The sequence below is a fragment of the Megalobrama amblycephala genome, linkage group LG3 (genome assembly GCF_018812025.1).
Source record: "Megalobrama amblycephala isolate DHTTF-2021 linkage group LG3, ASM1881202v1, whole genome shotgun sequence".
In the NCBI taxonomy this organism is placed as follows: Eukaryota; Metazoa; Chordata; class Actinopteri; order Cypriniformes; family Xenocyprididae; genus Megalobrama; species Megalobrama amblycephala.
The window spans coordinates 40,360,800-40,380,447 of record NC_063046.1 but is presented as its reverse complement, the minus strand read 5'-3'; the positions used below and the strand labels follow the sequence as shown (position 1 = coordinate 40,380,447).

General features: G+C 35.8%; 1 protein-coding gene across 1 annotated transcript; it reads right to left on the bottom strand.

The window, feature by feature from the left end:
• Positions 1–136: 136 nt before the first annotated feature.
• On the bottom strand, positions 137–16,046 carry slc12a10.1 (solute carrier family 12 member 10, tandem duplicate 1). Its single transcript, XM_048185393.1, has 27 exons — positions 15,925–16,046; positions 15,347–15,678; positions 14,036–14,176; positions 13,877–13,952; positions 13,458–13,553; positions 12,564–12,703; positions 12,366–12,476; positions 11,742–11,853; positions 11,121–11,251; positions 10,880–10,964; positions 8,469–8,626; positions 6,792–6,899; positions 6,546–6,669; positions 6,202–6,303; positions 5,854–6,009; positions 5,663–5,762; positions 4,804–4,915; positions 4,543–4,674; positions 4,160–4,266; positions 3,143–3,225; positions 2,996–3,061; positions 2,811–2,915; positions 2,588–2,699; positions 2,108–2,194; positions 1,870–2,005; positions 1,716–1,783; positions 137–1,534 (listed from the first exon to the last, which is right to left on the bottom strand). Exons 2-27 carry the CDS (start codon positions 15,653–15,655, stop codon positions 1,396–1,398), a joined length of 3,096 nt encoding a protein of 1,031 aa, XP_048041350.1. The 5' UTR covers positions 15,656–15,678; positions 15,925–16,046; the 3' UTR covers positions 137–1,395.
• Between the last annotated feature and the right edge of the window lie 3,602 nt (positions 16,047–19,648).

The following is a 19,648-nucleotide window of genomic DNA, read 5'->3' as shown; positions in this document are numbered from 1 at the left end:
ATTATTATGAAAGTATGTTCTTGATCTGCTTTTCAATGTGAAAAATACAATTTAGCACAATGATGAATACTGATTGTCTCATTACACCAAGTAGAAAAAAAACAAAAATATGTTATAAAAGCTGTTCAATCACATAGAAATTTTAACCATCACAACTTACAGAATATATTATAGCTGAAATAAACATAAACATTGCATGGAGTGTTTCTGTGTCTTGGCCTCCTTTCAAAGCTCAAAAATGATGATTAATAATTGAAGACATAATAGTTCTCACTGACATAATTAAAATGACAAAATATTTCAATTACACTTTCACTCTAGCAACTTCAGCCCTTCACCATATAAGACCTTGACACAGACATGAGTTCACACTAAAAAGAAAAAATAGAAATACAATAATACATATAATGAGCTTTAAGCAAGATGATAAATCTGCACAAAGAATAAGGCAAAACAAAAACATTTGATATACTGAAGAGTTAATATATTACGCAGGTAAATTTACAGTGGCCCCAAATATATTTAGATTCATACAATGCCAAAGTCATGGGTTCAGTTCTCAGGGAATGCATGAACTCATATAATATATTTAATAATAAAATGTAATTTAATATTTATTAATAAAATTACATGCACACATTTTAAAGTGTGATAAGTATTTGAATATTTTTTTACAGCAAAATCGACGTGAGTCGACGCCACAGGTGAATAGGGTCAAAAATTATAGATATCACCATATTTCTCCAGTTGATTGATTGATTACATTAAGAATTGCAAACATTTTTTGTATTATAAATTTTCTGAAATGTTATGTTTAAATATGCATATGAGGCAATATGTACTTTAATATGCTCTAATTTGCATACATTTCCAGAACATAAATCTGAACAATGGATAAAGCCAGGTTTGAAATTATTGTTTGATTTTGTTAACATATTACAGTTAAAGGGTTTTATAGAAGGGATTTTGGATATCTCTTTTTAATCAGTCCATAAATCAGAAAGACAGACAAAAATAATTTTCATCATGTTTGTAGTAATAAAATGTTATTTAAAATGATATGAATGATATATGAACAAACCCTTCTGTAAAAACCTTTAGAATATAGATAAGAATAAAGCTGTAAATTTTGATATATGTAAGTGCTGCTGAAGTGGAGAAAAAAACTTTTTTTAAGAAAATGGCTTTTAAAGATATGTATTGAAAATGAAATCTACAGACGTAAATAGACAAAATACAATAAAATAAACACTTAAAAGTGTATTTTGGATGTATTTTTTCCCTACCAGTCTGAAATAAGACAACTAGCCAAAAATCTCAAAATTGACCAGTGTATGAAAAAAATATTGTTTTGCCATAAAGAGCCAGCATAAGTGAGTAAATCACGTGAGCAGTTTATTGGCAGTAGAAGGTCAAGACGTTCTGCTGGTTTCCTCGTATGAGCAGGACAGGACAGTGTAGACCGCAGCTAAGTGTGTCCAACCAGGCCATATAGAGACAACTGGGACAGTCCGCCTGCGGTACAGGGAGAGACCTGAAACACACAGGTTTATTAATAATTAACAGGTGTGTTTACCCTCCAATTATGATTCTTAACATTTCAGATGTAAATGATTTATAAGGCTCCAATATTATCAGATTGTGCTTTCTTTGTGTATGAATCACATATTGACCAGCAGCCAGTAATGGTTAATGGTCCTACAGTCAGTACTCACACTAGAACCAGTGCGGCATGCTGCGAATTTCTCCGTATGATCTCGTTCAGACGCACTTTTCTCTCCGACTATCAAAAGAGGATGGAAAAATTGAGCAGCCAAGTGGGATTTATGATTGTAGCATGACATTGAGGTCAAACACACACACACACACCTTGAGTCTCAGGGCGTCCATCTCTTTGTCCGTGATTTTCCACGGACACTCTGTTCTCTGCTGTTGCGCTGTCCTTTCATCCAGCTGTGCCTCGTTTAGCCTGAAGGGGGCGACTTTTTCCTCAAAGACCCTTGTACTAATGACAACAAAGAAGTTCTGTTACTGTGTTTGGGTGTTAAAATTCAGTTGAATCTGATTTCGCGCTGATTTCACACAACCCCGTTTGGAGTAAACCTACTTTTTGGGAAGTGATGGTCGTTCGCTGTCCGTCATCACGATGACATCATGAACGTCCAGTCGGAAACGCTGGAGCAAAGTCATCATTCTGAGCAAAATAAATTAGTTATTATTGAAGAGAAAAAAAATTACTGGATAGAGTTACTGACAGCTTTTATGTACATTCAATATACAAGCAAACTTAAGATAGAAAACACTCGTCGCATATAAATTTATGTTTTGAATTTTTATGGATCTTGTATTTGTGTAGTTTAATGAAATTGCTGATGAATTCCAGTAATGCTGATTCGAATGATTCCAATGATTCAATGACTCTCCTAATTCTGATATTTCTAATAACAGATGATTCGAAGATTCTAACGAGTCTGAATTTGATGATTTGAGTCTATTATTAATGACTCTGATGCAAGATTCTCTATCAAACTGGTGATGATTCAAATGGTTCAGATGATTCTGATGATTAATGATTCATGAGTCTCACTCTTTGCGGTCATTTTCCATGGTTTGCTGTTCTCCAATGATGAACACTCTGACTTTGCATCGTCTCCAGCGTTTCCTTCTGGTCAACAGGTATGGCACTAACAAAGTCAAACCTGAGACAGAGAGCGAGGATCATATTACCTAATTGTTTAGAGTTAACTGAAGAGTTTCAAAGCCAAATTATGACTACTGAAGCCTAGTAATGATTACAGTCCGTATCTCACCTCCATCGTCAGAGATCCAGTACACATCGATGGTCTTCTTCCCTTGTTTGTTCTGGAACACAGTTTTGATCTGATCGCTCGCCATGTTCTTTGTGTTGTCGACGTCTACGAGGAAAGAATCAAAGAAGTGAGATAAGGATTGAAGAACAAAGAGAAGACGCATCGATCGGTTTGAGTTGATTCACCTGAATCGGCGTCTGAATTCTGCTGATCAGACTCGATGGCCTCGTCTACCTCAAAGGCCTGATTGACTGTGAGATAAACAGGACAGAATTACTGCAATAATCCACATGTACAAAACCAACACACACACACTGATGAACGGGACATACCCTCAGTCTGTAACTCGTCTCGGACGTCCAGTCCATCCATCATGCGCAGAACACACACGCCGTGGTTGGAGTCGAAAGAATCACTGAGACCAAAGAAAAATACTTCATTTCTGCTCCCGGCAGTGCGAATCTCACAAATACATGTCCAGGTCACATTTCAGGTCACAGTATTTTACATAAAGTAAATGAAGCCTTTTTGGGACCATTAACAGAATTATGCACATTTTCCCTCCAAATTGTAAATAGAGATTCTCTTTAGAAAAGGATAATTTTACAGTGTTTTATATTATTATTATTAGATATCAGCATAAATTAAAGTAATAGAACAAAAACTTCCATGGTGTATTAACACTGTACTATATATATATATATATATATATATATATATATATATATACAGTATATATATATATATATATATATATATATATATATATATATATATATAGTACAATGGTTACTGTACAATTCTGATGTTTCTAATAACAAATTTTCACATTTTCCCTCCAAATTGTAATTTTGTTTATTCTCAATGGAGATTATGTTTAGAAAAGGATATATTACTTTAATTTATGCTGATTTTAATTTAAAACAAAGTAGTATAACAAAAAGTTAGATGGTGTAACAATTTACAATTAAAATAAATATATATTTTTTCTGTTACAATAAAGAGAATTATATATTCTTTTGCATTTCTGGCCATGCGTTTGTCAATTTTCAATATGCAAGCGGACTTACAATCACTCTTTACTTTTAAAAATTATGCTATGAATTGTAATATATGTCTTTAGAAAAGGCTACTTTACATTGTGTATTTTTTAATTAAAATCTGCATAAATTAAAGTAGTATAACAAAAACTATCCATATCTATTTTATTTTAATTAAAATAAATATTTTTTTTGCATTACAATAAAGATTTTTTTTTTTTTTTGCATTGCTTGACACGTGATTATCAAATATAGTTTGATATTTCTTTCTGGACAGATCTTAGGGATTGTGAGGTCGTTTTTACTCACTATATAGTGTTGATGTAGTCCTTTATGTCTTGACCGCTGCTCTCCTGCCAGTTCATTTTGAATCCCACCACTAGTATATTCGGTTTCAACTTTCCCAAACCAGAGGCCTTAAGAGGGGAAAAATGATCACATTTTCTATGTTAAAATTAAACACACCATAAACTCACTAGGGGAAAAATCATAAACAGCAAAGACAATAAATATCACTGGGCTTTACGCATGAAACACAAGCAGTCATTATGTGCAATGAACAAAACCACTTTTACATACAGTAATTGTTTTGCTGTAATGATTAATGTAAAAACAGATTTGCACAGTGATCCGTTCTGCTCATGTTTCATGCACAAGGCTCACTGAAGCAGAAGCATTGTGGCATTTGTAACCTGTAGAAGATGCCGGGCTCCGTCTCTCAGACTGGATGCTTTGAAGGACGTGTAGAAGGAACGAACCTTCCTCTGATTGAGCCACTTTATCATGTCATTAGTGTTGCGCTGGGACACAACCGACTTCTCATCCTGAAGAGACAGATCCATAATATTAGTTTTTAGCTCCTCTGAGGGCAGAATTTTGCTTTTTTTGCATTTTGTTTTTAATGCCAAAGAAAGAAAAATAAAGCATTTCTTCATGATAGAGCTGGTTCTTACCATGAGAATGTCTCCACAAATCATCAAACTGACATTTTTGGTGAAAGTGCCCACAAAGTCCACCAGCGCTGGACGCAGAGTCGGAGGACCCGTCAGAACCAGACACTGAGGCCTGATCAGAAGAAAGGAGTGAATATATGGGCAAACACCATGTACTTTACCATTTTATTTAATGTGAATGAAAATTAGGCTGTTCGATGGGTTAAACTGCTGTGAAGCAGTAGATAATGATGCTAGCAACACCAAGCTCATGAGTTCAATTCAAAGGTAGTGCATGAACTACAAGATAGAAAAATCTAAATTATGACAAAAAAAATGTAACTTATGAGATTATAAAAATTATGACATTACAATAATTTGTCATAATTATGAAATAAAAGTAATGAGACAAAAGGTCATAATTATGACACACTAAGACATAATTTTTATAAGTAAAAAAAAAATGAAATTCTAAATCATGAGGTTATAAAGTTGAATACTTTTAATCTCATAATTGACTTTTTATCTCATAATTATTATTAGTAAGTCATCACTTTGACTTCTTACCTCATAATTACGACTTTTTATCTCAAAAATGTCTTTTATCTCATAATTATGGCTTAGTAAGTCATCATTTTGGCTTCTTATCTCATAATTATGACTTTTTTATCTAAAAAAAAAATGCTTTTTATCTCATAATTATGAGATTTTACCCATCAACTGGGATGAGAATTTGGCTGTTGGTTATCATTATTAAATAGCCTTTAACATGCACTGATGAATCGTTCACATTAAAACCAAGAACATGCATTAAGAATGGACTCTGCATCTACAGACTCTCGTTCACATCCTATTAACACCTCCTAGAGGGTCCTCTGACCTGTAGTTTTTGACGTGATCTTCAATTCCTGCCAGAGACGCGGAGTAGGACAGAGCCATGTTGTAGGTACTGGCCTGGACAGACGATCCCCAGTTCACCTCTTGAACGACACAAAAATATCATCATTGTCAGTAAAAGCACACCGTTTCAATGCGACGTTTACTCTGACGGGTCAACACAGTTCTGCTCACCAGGTTTCTTGTAGGTCACATAGCCGAATAAAAAGATGATTAAACCTAAAGCGATGAGCGCGGCCCACCAGGTGAGCAAGAACATCAGCACAACAGAAATAACGGCCCCGAATAAACCCGTCCAGGGGCTGTAATACCGAAACGATGGCCTCCATCCTGTGGTAAGCAGCAGAAATTACCAGAAATTGCAGAGGGTAGAAAAAAAAGCATAATAATATTTATATCTGGACTGAACAAACTATCAAAAGTAATGTAACTCAATGCAACTTTACATGATTATGACATACTCATCAAAATATGTACAGAACAGATAATCAGACTGATTTTCACTTGGTATTTTGAACTCACCAGGTGAATTGGTGATCGAAGCGTGAAAACAGCTGAAGTTGATCAGCGCGTAAGAGCAGAGGAAGAAGTTTGAGATCAGAGGAGCGATTACGTTCAGCTCAGCTACAGAGATGAGAGGGAAACATTAAATATAATTTATACAATAAAATATATACCATATTATGCAGTATTATATGAATGTATATTTGAAACTGGTCACTTATTTAAACACTTTTTGTCTTCACTAGTCCATTTGAAATTATCACAAATGTGCATATATAACATACGTGTATATAGTATTATCTTCAAATAATGCATGTTGAGATTAATATTATGTAGCTTTATCACATATATTTTTGACTCACCAATCAGAATGAAACACATGGCGATGATGTAACACAGCAGATAAGCTCGCAGTGGCTCATTGTTTTTCCCATAACCCTTTCCAAAGAAGCCAATGTATGGGTAGATATTGTCCTTACAGAGACACTGTACCAAGAGGTGATGGAAAAAAGAATGTTCTTTTCTTTGAATTTAACAGGCCATGTTCACTTTGATGATCTTATGAAGTTACATATTAGCTATTATCTGTGTAAGGTGTGGTATTTCACCTGGAAGACTTTGGGTGCGGAGACGAGGAACGCAAGAGCGGACGACAGGGTGGCTGCGAATATGCCCGCATAGATCAATGGACCAAAGCCGGAGACTTGGATCAAAACCTGCGGATTTGAACAGAAAACCACATCAATGCAAAATAGTTTAATAGAATTCATCTGTCAGATCAGTGGAGTGTTGGAAATAGTGATCCGGATAAGTATTGAACATTTTGACCAGCTAATCTCTACTTTAAGGAAATTAATTCATTATTGTCAAGGCAAACCATAACCAAAATTGTCCCCTCAGATTTTGAGGCAAGTGAAATGCAAATGAATGAATGAATGAATGAATCAATGAAAGAGTCTAGTAATCTAGTAAAGCCGCGCACACACTTAACGATTGTAAGGCCGATTATGAATGTAAATTGATACTTATGACTGATCGTGCTCAAACGCGTCCAGTTGCGTTCAGTCTGCGATTACAGTCGGTGTTCAAATTCCATGTGTGAGTATATAAATCGGCTCCAGTCGAAGGAAACAATCGGTATGTGTGTTCAGTTCAGTCTTAGAATGTTTCAGCTAATCGTTAGGTGTGTCCCCGGCTTAACTGAATTAATAAACACATTTAAATAAATACAAACATAAATTATTACTAGCTACAGTAACCTAATAAATTAATTAAAATAAATAAATAAATGATAATTAACTCTTGTAACCAAAGTAATAAATAAGTACATTAAAATAAATACAAATAAATTGTTATTAACTCCAGTAACCTAAATAATAAATGAATTAAAATAAATAATAATTAACTCTACTGTAGTAACCAAAGTAATACAAAAATACATTAATAAATATAAATAATGAATAATGATAAATAATAAATAAATAAAATGATAATTAACTGTTAACCCAAGTAATAAATAAATAAATGATAATTTACTCTAGTAATGAAAGTAATAAATACATTTAAATATATACAAAATAAAAGCTAATTAACTCTAGTAACCTAAATTATAAAAAAATAAATAAATAAATGCTAATTAATTCTAGTAGTCCAAGTAATAAATAAATAAATAAATGTATATAAATAAATACATTTAAATAAACAAATAAGTGATAATTAACTCTAGTAGCCTAAGTGATAAATACATGCATTTAAATAAATAAATGATAATTTACTCAAGTAATTAAAGTAAAATAAATACATTTGAATATATACATAAATAAATGCTAATTAACTCTAGTAACCCAAGTAATAAATAAATGCATTTAAATAAATAAATAAATAAGCATAATAAATAAATTCTGTCACTCTAAACTCTTTTTGCTGTTCTGTCCTGCTCCATACTATAGAAATTCCTGGTGATCACTGGCTGTCCAGTTGAGTGCCATTTTGATTTATTTATATTAGATCAGGGTTCTCCAAACTCAGTCCTGGAGGGCCACTGTCCTGCAGAGTGTAGCTCCAATTTGCCTCAACACACCTGGCTGGAAGTTTCTGGTATGCCTAGTTTGAACTTGACTAGCTGGTTTAGGTGTGTTTAATTGGGGTTGGAGCTAAACTCTGCAGGACAGTGGACCTCCAGGACCTAGACTGGAGACGCCTGTATTAGATCAACTATAACCAATAGTCCAACCCATCTTACATTCATACACCATCATAAATTCGTTAGAAGTGAAGCTGGTCACCTGGAAGTTGTTGGAGAGGCCGAAGGTGCAGGAGCCGCTCTGCTCGCACTCAGTGAAGTTCCAGCCCAGACTGCAGCTCAAACTGTCGCACGCCTCAGTGAAGTTCAGCGGCAAACTGTCATTCATGTTTCCGGAGGCGTCGCGCAGAACACACGCTCCTGTGGGACAAACACAGACTTCTGAACTTCTGCTCTAGAATAAAAACAGAAATTCTCATGCTGCCATTATTAATCACTGCAAGCATATATGTGAGTAAAAGCCTAAATTCAATCGGTTCATCATATGAAACGATTGAGTCTCTTCAGATTTGGACTAAACCGCTCAATTCATATGGATTAGGTTTACAATCTCTTTATGAACTTTTTGAAGCGTCAAAGTAGCAGTTGTGTAACTGTCTATTGAGGAACAAAATGTTGCGAAGATGAACGAAAGTCTTACGGGTTTGGAACAATGAGTGTGGGTAATTAATGACAGAATTTTCATTTTTGGGTGAACTAACTGTTTAAGGCCCATTCACACCAAGAAAGATAACTGTTCTATTCTATTGCCCTACAATCCTTCACACTTTTTAAGTTCACAAAACTCTGGACTTCTGGTTGTACCTAGGATATCTAAGTCCACTAAAGGAGGGAGAGCGTTGTCACATTTGGCTCCTAAACTCTGGAATAGCCTTCCTGATAATGTTCGGGGCTCACACTCGCACACCCAGTTTAAATCTAGATTAACCCTTATGTGTTGTTGGGGATGTTTTCATCCACTATGGGGTGTTTTTGAGTCTTAATTTGGCCACAACTTTCTCTGTGTTTCAGCAAATGGAATGAGTTTTGGTGACAAATCTTATTTTGATACATATTTTGGGAAAATGCTTTGAAAATTTTCAAAACCTCAAAAATACACCTGCACCTGCTGGCAGTGTGTTCTTCACTGTTGGCTGAAGTTGGTCCAATACACAAGGGTTAAAGACGACGCAAGTTCTGGATCAACATGCACATTCCCAAATTTCTATATATCCTAATTATTGTTAATATGTAACTCATTATTTCCAGGAGCTCATTGCTTCTAACTTCAATTAAACTGCTAACAGTGACTGTAAATTAAATTGCCTAAATTATTACATTATTAACTAACTGCATTCTCTAAATTGTAATGTTGACATGCATTCTCTGTAAAGCTGCTTTGAAACGATATGTATCGTGAAAAGCGCTATACAAATAAATGTGAAAAAAACTGTTAAGATAACTATATAACAATAACTATATTAGCGTACACATCAAGGGACATTGTCATTCTGTTTATTATAAGTACACGCAGCAGTTTTGTCATCTGTCACTTTAAATCCTCGAGCTCATTAAAGCGGTATGGATTCTGATTGGCTGTCAATGTTTTTTATCGTTCATCAGCTGGAAAAAAATCTTTCTGAAAGTGATTCCAACTATATTATTTCTCTGTGTTGTTATCATATAGTTGTTGTGTGGACTCTGCTATTCTTTTATATTTAAAACGATTTTTAAAACTATATCTTTATTGTATCGTTATAGTTATCAGCCTTGGTGTGAACAGGCCTCGAGGCTATTGCTTGTTCGACTTTTGGCTAAAATCAAGGCTTATTCAACTATTTCTCCAAGAATATCACCACACACAATATCAAAACTCACAGTGTCATACTACAGTAAGGGCCCTATCTTACACTTGGTGCAATGCGGCCCCAGGTGCGACAAGTGTTTTTTGCTAGTTTGTTTTGTTTTGTTATTTAAAGAGCATGTTAGTAATATTTGCACGTTAGTAATATTTGCCTATATACGGGTGCACAACGCGTGTACACTCATTACAAACACAGGGATGTGCAGCAGCACACAAACATGGCAAATATTAAAAATAAAATGATTACAATGTAAAAGATTATTATTGTGTGCATAAAGATAAAAATGCTTTGGTGGAATCTGGCTTGTCCCACGTAGATGGTCTGCTCTTGCGTTTTAACCTTGTACATGAGCAGATCCGTTTTCTTGCTAGAGAAGCGATCGGTTTTTCTGCTTGCAAATTCCACCATGTAAATAGCCAATCCGCGAGCGCAACTGGCTTGGGAATGGGAGATGAGACTCTGATTGGTTTATTGCACGTTACACCCAAAACACACCCCTTACTCATTTACAACCCTTTTAGACCATGCACCAGGCGTGCTGACCATTTTTCCCATCATCAAACTAGCAAAAGTGGATTCGGACATGCCTTAAGTGAACTTGTGCCATGCGCAAGATTGTTAAAATAATGCCTTTAAACTGTATTAATTAGAAATAAATTAACTTATTGAACATTGGTTCTGATAATCACTGCCTCTAGTGGCATATGAATTTAGTAAAATTATGTAATGAACTCAGTAAATTATGTTGAACACTTGATTAAATACTCACCCACAGTCGAAGATATGGCTAAATAACTAATGGTTGTGCAGAATATGGCCATCAGTGTCCCTCTAGGAATGGCAATCTCAGGCTCCTGAAACATTCACCAACACATTATTTGATTAATACCATATTTGTTGTGACAAAACATAAAGTTTATTTATTCATTTATGTATTTATACTCCATGTGTAAAGATCTCAAAGTGTAGTAGCGTCACTATGGTTTTGACATCTTTGCAGATTTCTTTACCTTCAGGTCGCCTGAGATGTTTGCTCCGGCAAGGATCCCAATGGCAGATGGGAAGAAGATGGCAAACATCCGGAAGAAGTTGCCGTCTGGCCCTCTCCAGTCTGGAAGGAGGTTCTCCAAGAAGATCTCACCTGGCAAAAACAATGTTGATATCAAAATAATTTAGATACATTTTGCAAGATAATTTGTGGAGCGAGTTAAAGAAAAAGTTCAGCACAAATAAAACATCTGTCATTATTAATTCATTATCATGTTGCTTCAAACCTGTAAGCTGTTAATGGATAATTTACCAAAATTTAATGTTTTTCATGGAACGTTTTTATACTGACCAAAAAGACACCATAAAATTAGTTCATGTCTTCTTAAGTCATACGATAGCTTTGTGTGAGGAAAAAGACCAAAATTTAAGTCACAAATTCAAAGTCACAATTTTTTACTTTTGTGTTTCAACTATTACATAAAGCTTTAAAGCTATTTGTCTATTTGTATGGTATGTTTTATAGAAGTTAAGCATTTCTAAATCAATCAAACTTCTAGGAAGTGACCAAAAAACCTATTTGGATCTTGACAGTTATTTTTGGGAAGCTGCACATGCAAACAGACACAGCATATGACACTCACTGCGGTAACTGAAGAAACCAATCGACTGTTTCTGGGGAGTTGCTGGAATCACAGTGCCGACAAAGTAGTTGATGAAGGACACCATGAGAACCAAGAAGAACAGGATCTGAGTCTGTGAGAGAATAAAGGAAAAATGCTAGATCATGAGCTGATGGTTTGTTAAAAGACGCCAGTTTCATAACAAGGGCTTTGTGAGCCTCTAGAGGAGAGTGAGGGAACTGCAAGTTCAAGAGATTGGGATAGAGCTGCTCAATATCAAAATAAACTGAATTAAATTGTATAATTTTCAAAGAATTAGTGCAAAAAATGTTAATTAATGTGATCAAATAAGAAAAAAAAATATATATATTCCACAAGTGATCATACAAACATTTTTAAAGGGTAAAAGGTTAGATTTACTTAGGCTTTATCTCAGGCAAATAAATTAGATCAAATGAATTAAGCTGGCCAAAAAGGACGGGAACCCAGTAAACTCAGTAAAGGGTCATTCAAACAGTGATAAACCAACCAGAAATCATTCATTTTAAATAAGAAATATATATATAAGCAGTAGAAGATTTTCCCTCACTGAACTGAACTGAAGTGACAGTATTGTAAAATGCATGTTTATTTTGAGGAATGTACCTTTGACTCCCACTCCATCCCAGCCAATGAGATGAGAAGCAGCATGGTGACTGTGATGGATCCTATAATTCGGACATCATTGATTGAATCCACCATTTGGGAGTCATACTCCTGTTGCATCATAAACAAACATCATATCACAATCGGCATAAACACAACATAATGTCATGCAACAAAATGACTGTGTTCATGTCTTACAATGAGAAGATCTCTGACTGTCTCCGAGAATCCCACCGTGTTGAGCGCGCAAGCGAGAGCGTTGGCGAATGAAAACACCACGCCGATGGGACCTCCCAACTCAGGACCCAGTGTGCGGGAGATCATGAAGTACGCGCCACCTGCCGGGTGGAGGAGAGACATATGGAGAGCCATTATTGCTATGTGAAGTCTTTTGAGTGGTTTCTAGTGGGCTGCTATATGTTTTTTAGGGCATTCTGGGTGGTTGCCTACTGGCCAAAGAAGTACCCAGATAACACAAGATGTACCAGTTACGTCATTTATTGGTTCTTTTTGGTCATTTCATGACTTGCTAATTGACAGTGTAACTACAATGTTGCATGCTTATAATTTCATTACCATCAACTTACCATCTCAAGAACAAGAACCAAGAACATTCCAATTAAGTACTATATTTATACTGTTTTCATAATTTCTGCCTGATTCTGGATAGCGAAACTTGATTACCAAATCCAGATCATTCTGATCCAGATTCAACTTTTTGTCTTTAAATATGACTTTGTCTTCAATCAGGTTCCAATTTTCCCAAATGCTTAAAAAAAGCAAAAGCACACTTCTCTTCAGTAAGCCATGTCATTATATGACCTTGGTACAAACAACGAAGGATCTTGAGAGAGGAAGTGTCATTACTCCCTATGGAGGCCTCACAGAGTCATCGGATTTCAACTAAAATATCTTAATTTGTGTTCCGAAGATTAACAAAGGTCTTACGAATGTGGAACAGCATGAGGGTAAGTAATAAATGACAGAATTTTCATTTTTGGGTGAACTAACCCTTTAAGCATCAGCATCAAATATAATCAAAATCAGTACAATCTCATCGGTTTGATGTCATGCTCTTGTCAAGTGACTCACCAGAAGAGACTCTCCCATTGGTGGAAATGGCAGATACAGACAGCGCCGTTATGGAGGTCACAAGAACTGACATCAGTATAATTAGCCATGTAAGAACTAAAGTAGAGGAAATAAAAAACGAATAGGACACAATGTCTCTACAGAGCTCCAGTTCAGAGAATAGACAAAACATATCAAAGATAAGTGGCCATCAGAGATTACACACACACAGTTCTGGGAAGTGCTTCTATAAAAGTTTTTCATTGAGAATTTCTTGAGCAACATTATCTTTACTAAAGTAAATAGCTTGTCTGGCCTGTGGTTCATTAAAGGAAGTTGTTTTATTGTATTGCACAGAAGGTTTATCTTGGACTGTCTGAGTAACCAAAAAGTAACCACTTTATGGAATTATTTTACATATTAATAAAAAAAAGGCTCACGGATTCCTGCTTGAGATGTTATCCAGGACAATCGCAGGAACAGAATGACTCCCCAGATGTTCAACATACAGCGAATCTGAAATACAATAACAGAGCGTGTATTCATATGGGCACGTGACCTTTTGCAAGCATGAGTGTCTATTTTTCACTGGTTCTTACCATAACCCCAGTCACCCATCCAAAGCGCACTGGTTGGAAGGTCTTTTCTCCTGGGCCGTTTTCCTCAGACTCTTTTCCACACTCTTGAAGCGCTGAAACGCTTCCCGCACTAGAGCCACATGTGTTACCAGATTCTCCATCCTAAACCATAAATACACACACATTTAAACTACAAAATTTAAATAGGCTTACATACAGAATCAAGTAGATTATGTTACAGTAGATGATCTTTCAATACTTCAGGCTACAGTTTCAGGACAGCATTTATAGGACTTTTTTTTTTTTTTTTTGGTATGGTAACTGGTACTTTATATACAGTGTTTTATAGCACTCACTATTCAATTTAATTTAGTGTTTTACTTTTTTAATTATATTAAGACTTAATTTATATATTGTCCTAACCAACTCCTAAGGCTACACATAACCCCTGACAACCCTCCTGGAAATTTTTTTAATTGTTTAATTCTATTAGCCTCTGTATTCTGGTAATAAATTAAATTTTCTTGGAAAAGTGTATGGAGCTCTGCACATGTTACTTTAACATTGTTGCCGCGGATTGTTTTTCATTTTTAATGGGTAGATACCTGGTAGCAATTGGGCGAATTTTGTTGTGAAAACCTGGTTAGCATGTTTTACTGATAGTTCTCTCATTAAATAAATCGTGTGCACGATATAATAATTTGTCCCCTAGGTATAGGCTAGGCCTACTAAATTTGATCCACATTGTAATAATTCATTCCCTTGTTTTAGTCAAAACGAGGGAACGAATTTGTTCAAGGAGGCCACGATTTACTAAAATGAGGGAACAAATTAAATAGTAAATTAATTCTTAATTCGTAGACGCGATTTTACAAAAACGAGAGAAGAATTCTTCCTTTGTGGCCACGATATGGCCTAGGGCCTATATTTTTGTCTGCATAAAAGATGTTTACATTAATCTGTAAAACGTGTTTATTAATTACCTACAATAATGCATTAAAATAATATAGATAAAATAACAATCTGTAATATTAAGCAGCACAATTAACTGTTTTGCACAGCTAAATTAACGAGAACGCCTCGCACATTTAAGTTTAAAACGGCGGGACATGTTACGTTAAAAATAAGGTGAAAAGATAAAAAGTCACAAATGTAATAATTTCCGTAGCTATCGTATTTGCACTCGTTTTTTGTTTTTTTTTCCTAATGCGGTCTCATCGGATAGAGACGATCTGGTTAGATGGCGCTGTCACATAAAACAAGGGTCTAACAAATCCGGTCCTGAAACTGCAGCATCTGGTACTTTTTCTGTTGTTCCAACAAACGACCCACATCATAAACCTTGCGCAGAGTCTCCAGTGATGGTCTGCTGCGCCTGATGCGGCCCGTGGCAGTAGCGTTGGCATAAAACTCTAGATGGGGCACTGCATCCATGGTGCTGTATATGGAAGGACGCCTATTGTCCTGCCTTGAGTTCAGAACTTCTGACGTCCTTCGAGCTGGTGTCTCCATGGTGATGGCCGTCTCACTGCCACTGCTGTAAGAGGAGTAATGCGGCGGAGCCTCTTCACTGACCGAAAAGCGACCTGGGGCCAAGTTGTCTGCGCCCGCCAGCCTTCGTTTGGAGAAGTGGTGACCCATTTGCGCACCCTGAAGCTCCTGAACTTAAGAATTTAAGAATATGTTTAGACCCCAATGTTTTAATGTAAATACTTGTTTAAGACCTTTTTTAAAAAGTAAAGGTTAATAACTAAATATCCTACCATTTTTTAGATTCAGCACTACTAATCTAATTCTACTTTTTCAATCAAACATGTCACACGGACTCATTGCGCGGACAGATTTTGCTTTGGGCAAACCAGAAGCTTTAAGGTGGAAGAAAATATTTTCCAAAATATTCAAGAACTTACTTTATGTAATGGTTGACAGCTGATCTCCTCTTCTTTTTAAACTTAATTCCTGAATGAACGACGGAGAAAAAAAAATGAACAGAGCACAAGACCACCAACAAAATAATTCTAAAGAGCTTCCATCCTATTTTGAGCAGCTATACAGTATTGTCTTCCGTTATCATCACGGCTTTCTTAATTTATAGCAAAAGTTACACCTCCTCTTATCCCACGTGGACGCGCGCTAGTTCTGAGACGCGTTTCTGCGTAATTGATGACATAAAAGATGTCAAGCGCGCTCTGTTTCCTCTTCGGATTATCCTGATAACGGTATCTGCGTCTACTGGCTATGATCAATCATTAACCCAAATAATGACATATAATATGAGACTGACATTACATTACACAGAAGGCGACAATAAATGCGATGGGTGGTAAAAAGGGCTTAAAAATAGTCGGATTTCTTATTTTATGATATGATTGAACGTTTCTTATTCTGGTACATTGTACTGAGATTAAAACGTTTGCATTGGAAGTAATTTATATATTCACTTTATACACAAGTGGTCCTTAATTTTCGAAATGTACACTAAATGACACATAAGTAGCAGGCTATGCTTTGTCACAGCGTTTATGATCTTTTTGCAGAAACTCCTTTTACAAACGTTCTGTAGACTTTATTGCCTCGAGGTCTCAAGTTCACTTGAGTTAAAAATTTAGTGATCTTAAATAGGAAATATGGTGTTTAAAGCAGCTTTATAGCGTGGAAAATGCCATGATTTGTCCACACACACGTTTGTATAAAAAGTTTATCTTGAACACTTTGTTGGCTAAGCGCTCGTTACTGACTGACTGAGGTAATCATGGGTTTATCTGGCAAAACTTTCCATTAAAAAGAGGGCGTACGACTCATCTGTAGGACTGTAAAACGGCTTAAAGTTGCTAAAACTGTTCAGATAATTCCTGGAATTAAAAACAGCACTGAATATATGGTCCAGGATTAATGTTTTGCAGAGATTTCATAAGAGAACTTCATTTATCGCGCCATATAAAAAGCTTTATTATTACTTACCTTAAAATAAATATTCATAGCTATAAGAAACCAATTACAGGATTTCAATAATAGTTGACAACGCAGGGAATATGGAGAGGTTAGCATCTTCTGTTCTTTTGTATTACAAAACACAGTGTGTGATTTCATGACAGCACTGACAAAGCAAAACTCCCCCACACCTTCAGCAGACATACATCCCTATACACCGATCAGGCATAACATTATGACCGCCTTCCTAATATTGTGTTGGTCCCCATTTTGCTGCCAAAACAGCCCTGACCCGTCGAGGCATGGACTCCACTAGACCCCTGAAGGTGTGCTGTGGTATCTGGCACCAAGATGTTAGCAGCAGATCCTTTAAGTCCTGTAAGTTGTGAGGTGGGGCCTCCGTGGATCGGACTTGTTTTTCAGCACATTCCATGGATGCTCGATTGGATTGAGATCTGGAGAATTTGAAGGCCAACAACTCAAACTCGTTGTTGTGCTCCTCAAACCATTCCTGAACCATTTTTGCTTTGTGGCAGGGCACATTATCCTGCTGAAACAGGCCACAGCCACCAGGGAATACCGTTTCCATGAAAGGGTGTACATTGTTTGCAACAACTCAGGTGGTACATGTCAAAGTAACATCCACATGGATGGCAGGACCCAAGGTTTCCCAGCAGAACATTGCCCAAAGCATCACACTGCCTCTGCCAGCTTGCCTTCTTCCCACAGTGCATCCTGGTACCATGTGTTCCCCAGGTAAGTGACGCACACACACCCGGCCATCCACGTGACCAGGCCACCTTCTTCCATTGCTCCGTGGTCCAGTTCTGATGCTCACGTGCCCAGTGTTGGTGCTTTAGGCAGTGGACAGGGGTCATGGGCACCCTGACTGGTCTGCTGCTGTGCAGCTCCATACGCAACAAACTGCGATGCACTGTGTATTCTGACACCTTTCTATTAGAACCAGCATTAACTTCTTGAGCAATTTGAGTTACTTTGAGCTACCCCATGTGCATCAATGAGCCTTGGCCACCCATGATCCTGTTCCCGATTCACCACTGTTCATTCCTTGTATTTCTCTTTGTCTACAAAAAAAATCACTCATCACTATGAAAGCTACTTTTGCTATATTTTCACACTTAAACAATGATTTGGTAATCATCTTGAACCACTGTCCTCTTTTGTGCTAAGAAATGAGTCTACAGTTTTTCCCAAGTGGTTCCATTGATGTCAGCATTAAGTCTGAAAATGACTCAATCAGTGGGCTATAATATAACACTTTAAATTGTGAAGAATTTACTTTGGTTCAACATACCTGTTGATCAAAAATTGCCTTAAACTTAAACCAAAAAAAAAAAAAAAAAAAAAAATGATTTAATTGTATTTAGTAACTTTAAGGAGCTTACTCATTTGAACATTTTATCACTTTGATAAGAAAATCTTATTTTCCTGAATAATTTCGACATGCTTCTTTACAAATCTTATTAATTTTATAAACTATAGCCTACATTTACACATAGTTATTGATTAAAAAAATACAAAATGGAAATGAGAATCATCATTGAGAGAAATGAGGATTAGGCCTACTAAAAATAAAAAATAAAACGAATAAATTAACGCGAATGATCCTAAAATAGACTTTTCGTTTTATACAAAATATTGTTTATACCTTTTCTGCCCCCTTTTGAGTTTGGGATAAAATATGATGCAGACGCGTTTTCATGAAATTAACCCTCTATTATCCTCCTAAGCTCTTCTCTTTATTCTTTATTTCTCTAGGGTCACGCGCATCATGATAACACTGCGCGCGCTGCAGCCAATATCTATTATTAGTCCATTTGTTACAAGCAACATCTTGCACAAATAAAAACCTACAGGCGAGCTGTCTAATTTTTATGTAGCTCAGGTCATGTGAAGAACCGCAAACAGACTTAAAAACGACATTTTTTTTTTTTTTTACAGTAACATTTTTATTTCATGTCCGATTTACAGAAAGCAGCTGTAAACACATTCGCAGGTCTGCAGCTGTTTCAAGGACACGCGAAGAGAGCTTCGAGTAATTTCCTCGATATTAACGACAAAAAATAACGGTGAGTTGGAGTAGGTTAAACTGTAATCAAGGGAGTAGTCTACTGTAGAGTCATTATTCATGTTTAAGAGCTTTCGTGTGTCAGTCAGTGTCAACATGCCTGTGTTTCAGCGGGGTCACCTCTGATATAATGAGAGCAAGACTGAGGGAAGTCCAGGCCTCATATAACAATGACAATGAAGAAAGCACTTCTTTTCTTTTTAAAATTATTGCCAAGAGACATTACTTATTAACTTGGTAAAAGATAAAGTATGTTGGGCCACATGTGAAAAATATGCAACTGTAAATAGAAGAATTAGACATATTTTGACCCCTTATACATTTGACTTAACTATTAATCATACACTGACATTTAGTTGCATTTCAAACCACTGTAACTAACTTTTATGCAAAATTAAAATCATAACATTTTTCTCAAATTAAACGTTTTAAATATATATATATATATATATATATATATATATATATATATATATATATGTGATATAATGCAATATATAGGCTAGCGTTTGTGTGTAACTGTTTTCATGACCTTTTTTGCTTACATGATCTATATATATATATATATATATATATATATATATATATATATATATATATATATATATATATAT

Excerpts from the sequence above, each read along its gene's own strand:
- slc12a10.1 (XM_048185393.1), bottom strand. The coding sequence starts at position 15,655 with ATGGGTCACCACTTCTCCAAACGAAGGCTGGCGGGCGCAGACAACTTG. Across the intron at positions 11,854-12,365 it reads GGATGGAGTGGGAGTCAAAG|ACTCAGATCCTGTTCTTCTT; the intron begins GTACATTCCTCA and ends ATTCTCTCACAG. Across the intron at positions 3,226-4,159 it reads GACTACATCAACACTATATA|TGATTCTTTCGACTCCAACC; the intron begins GTGAGTAAAAAC and ends CTTTGGTCTCAG.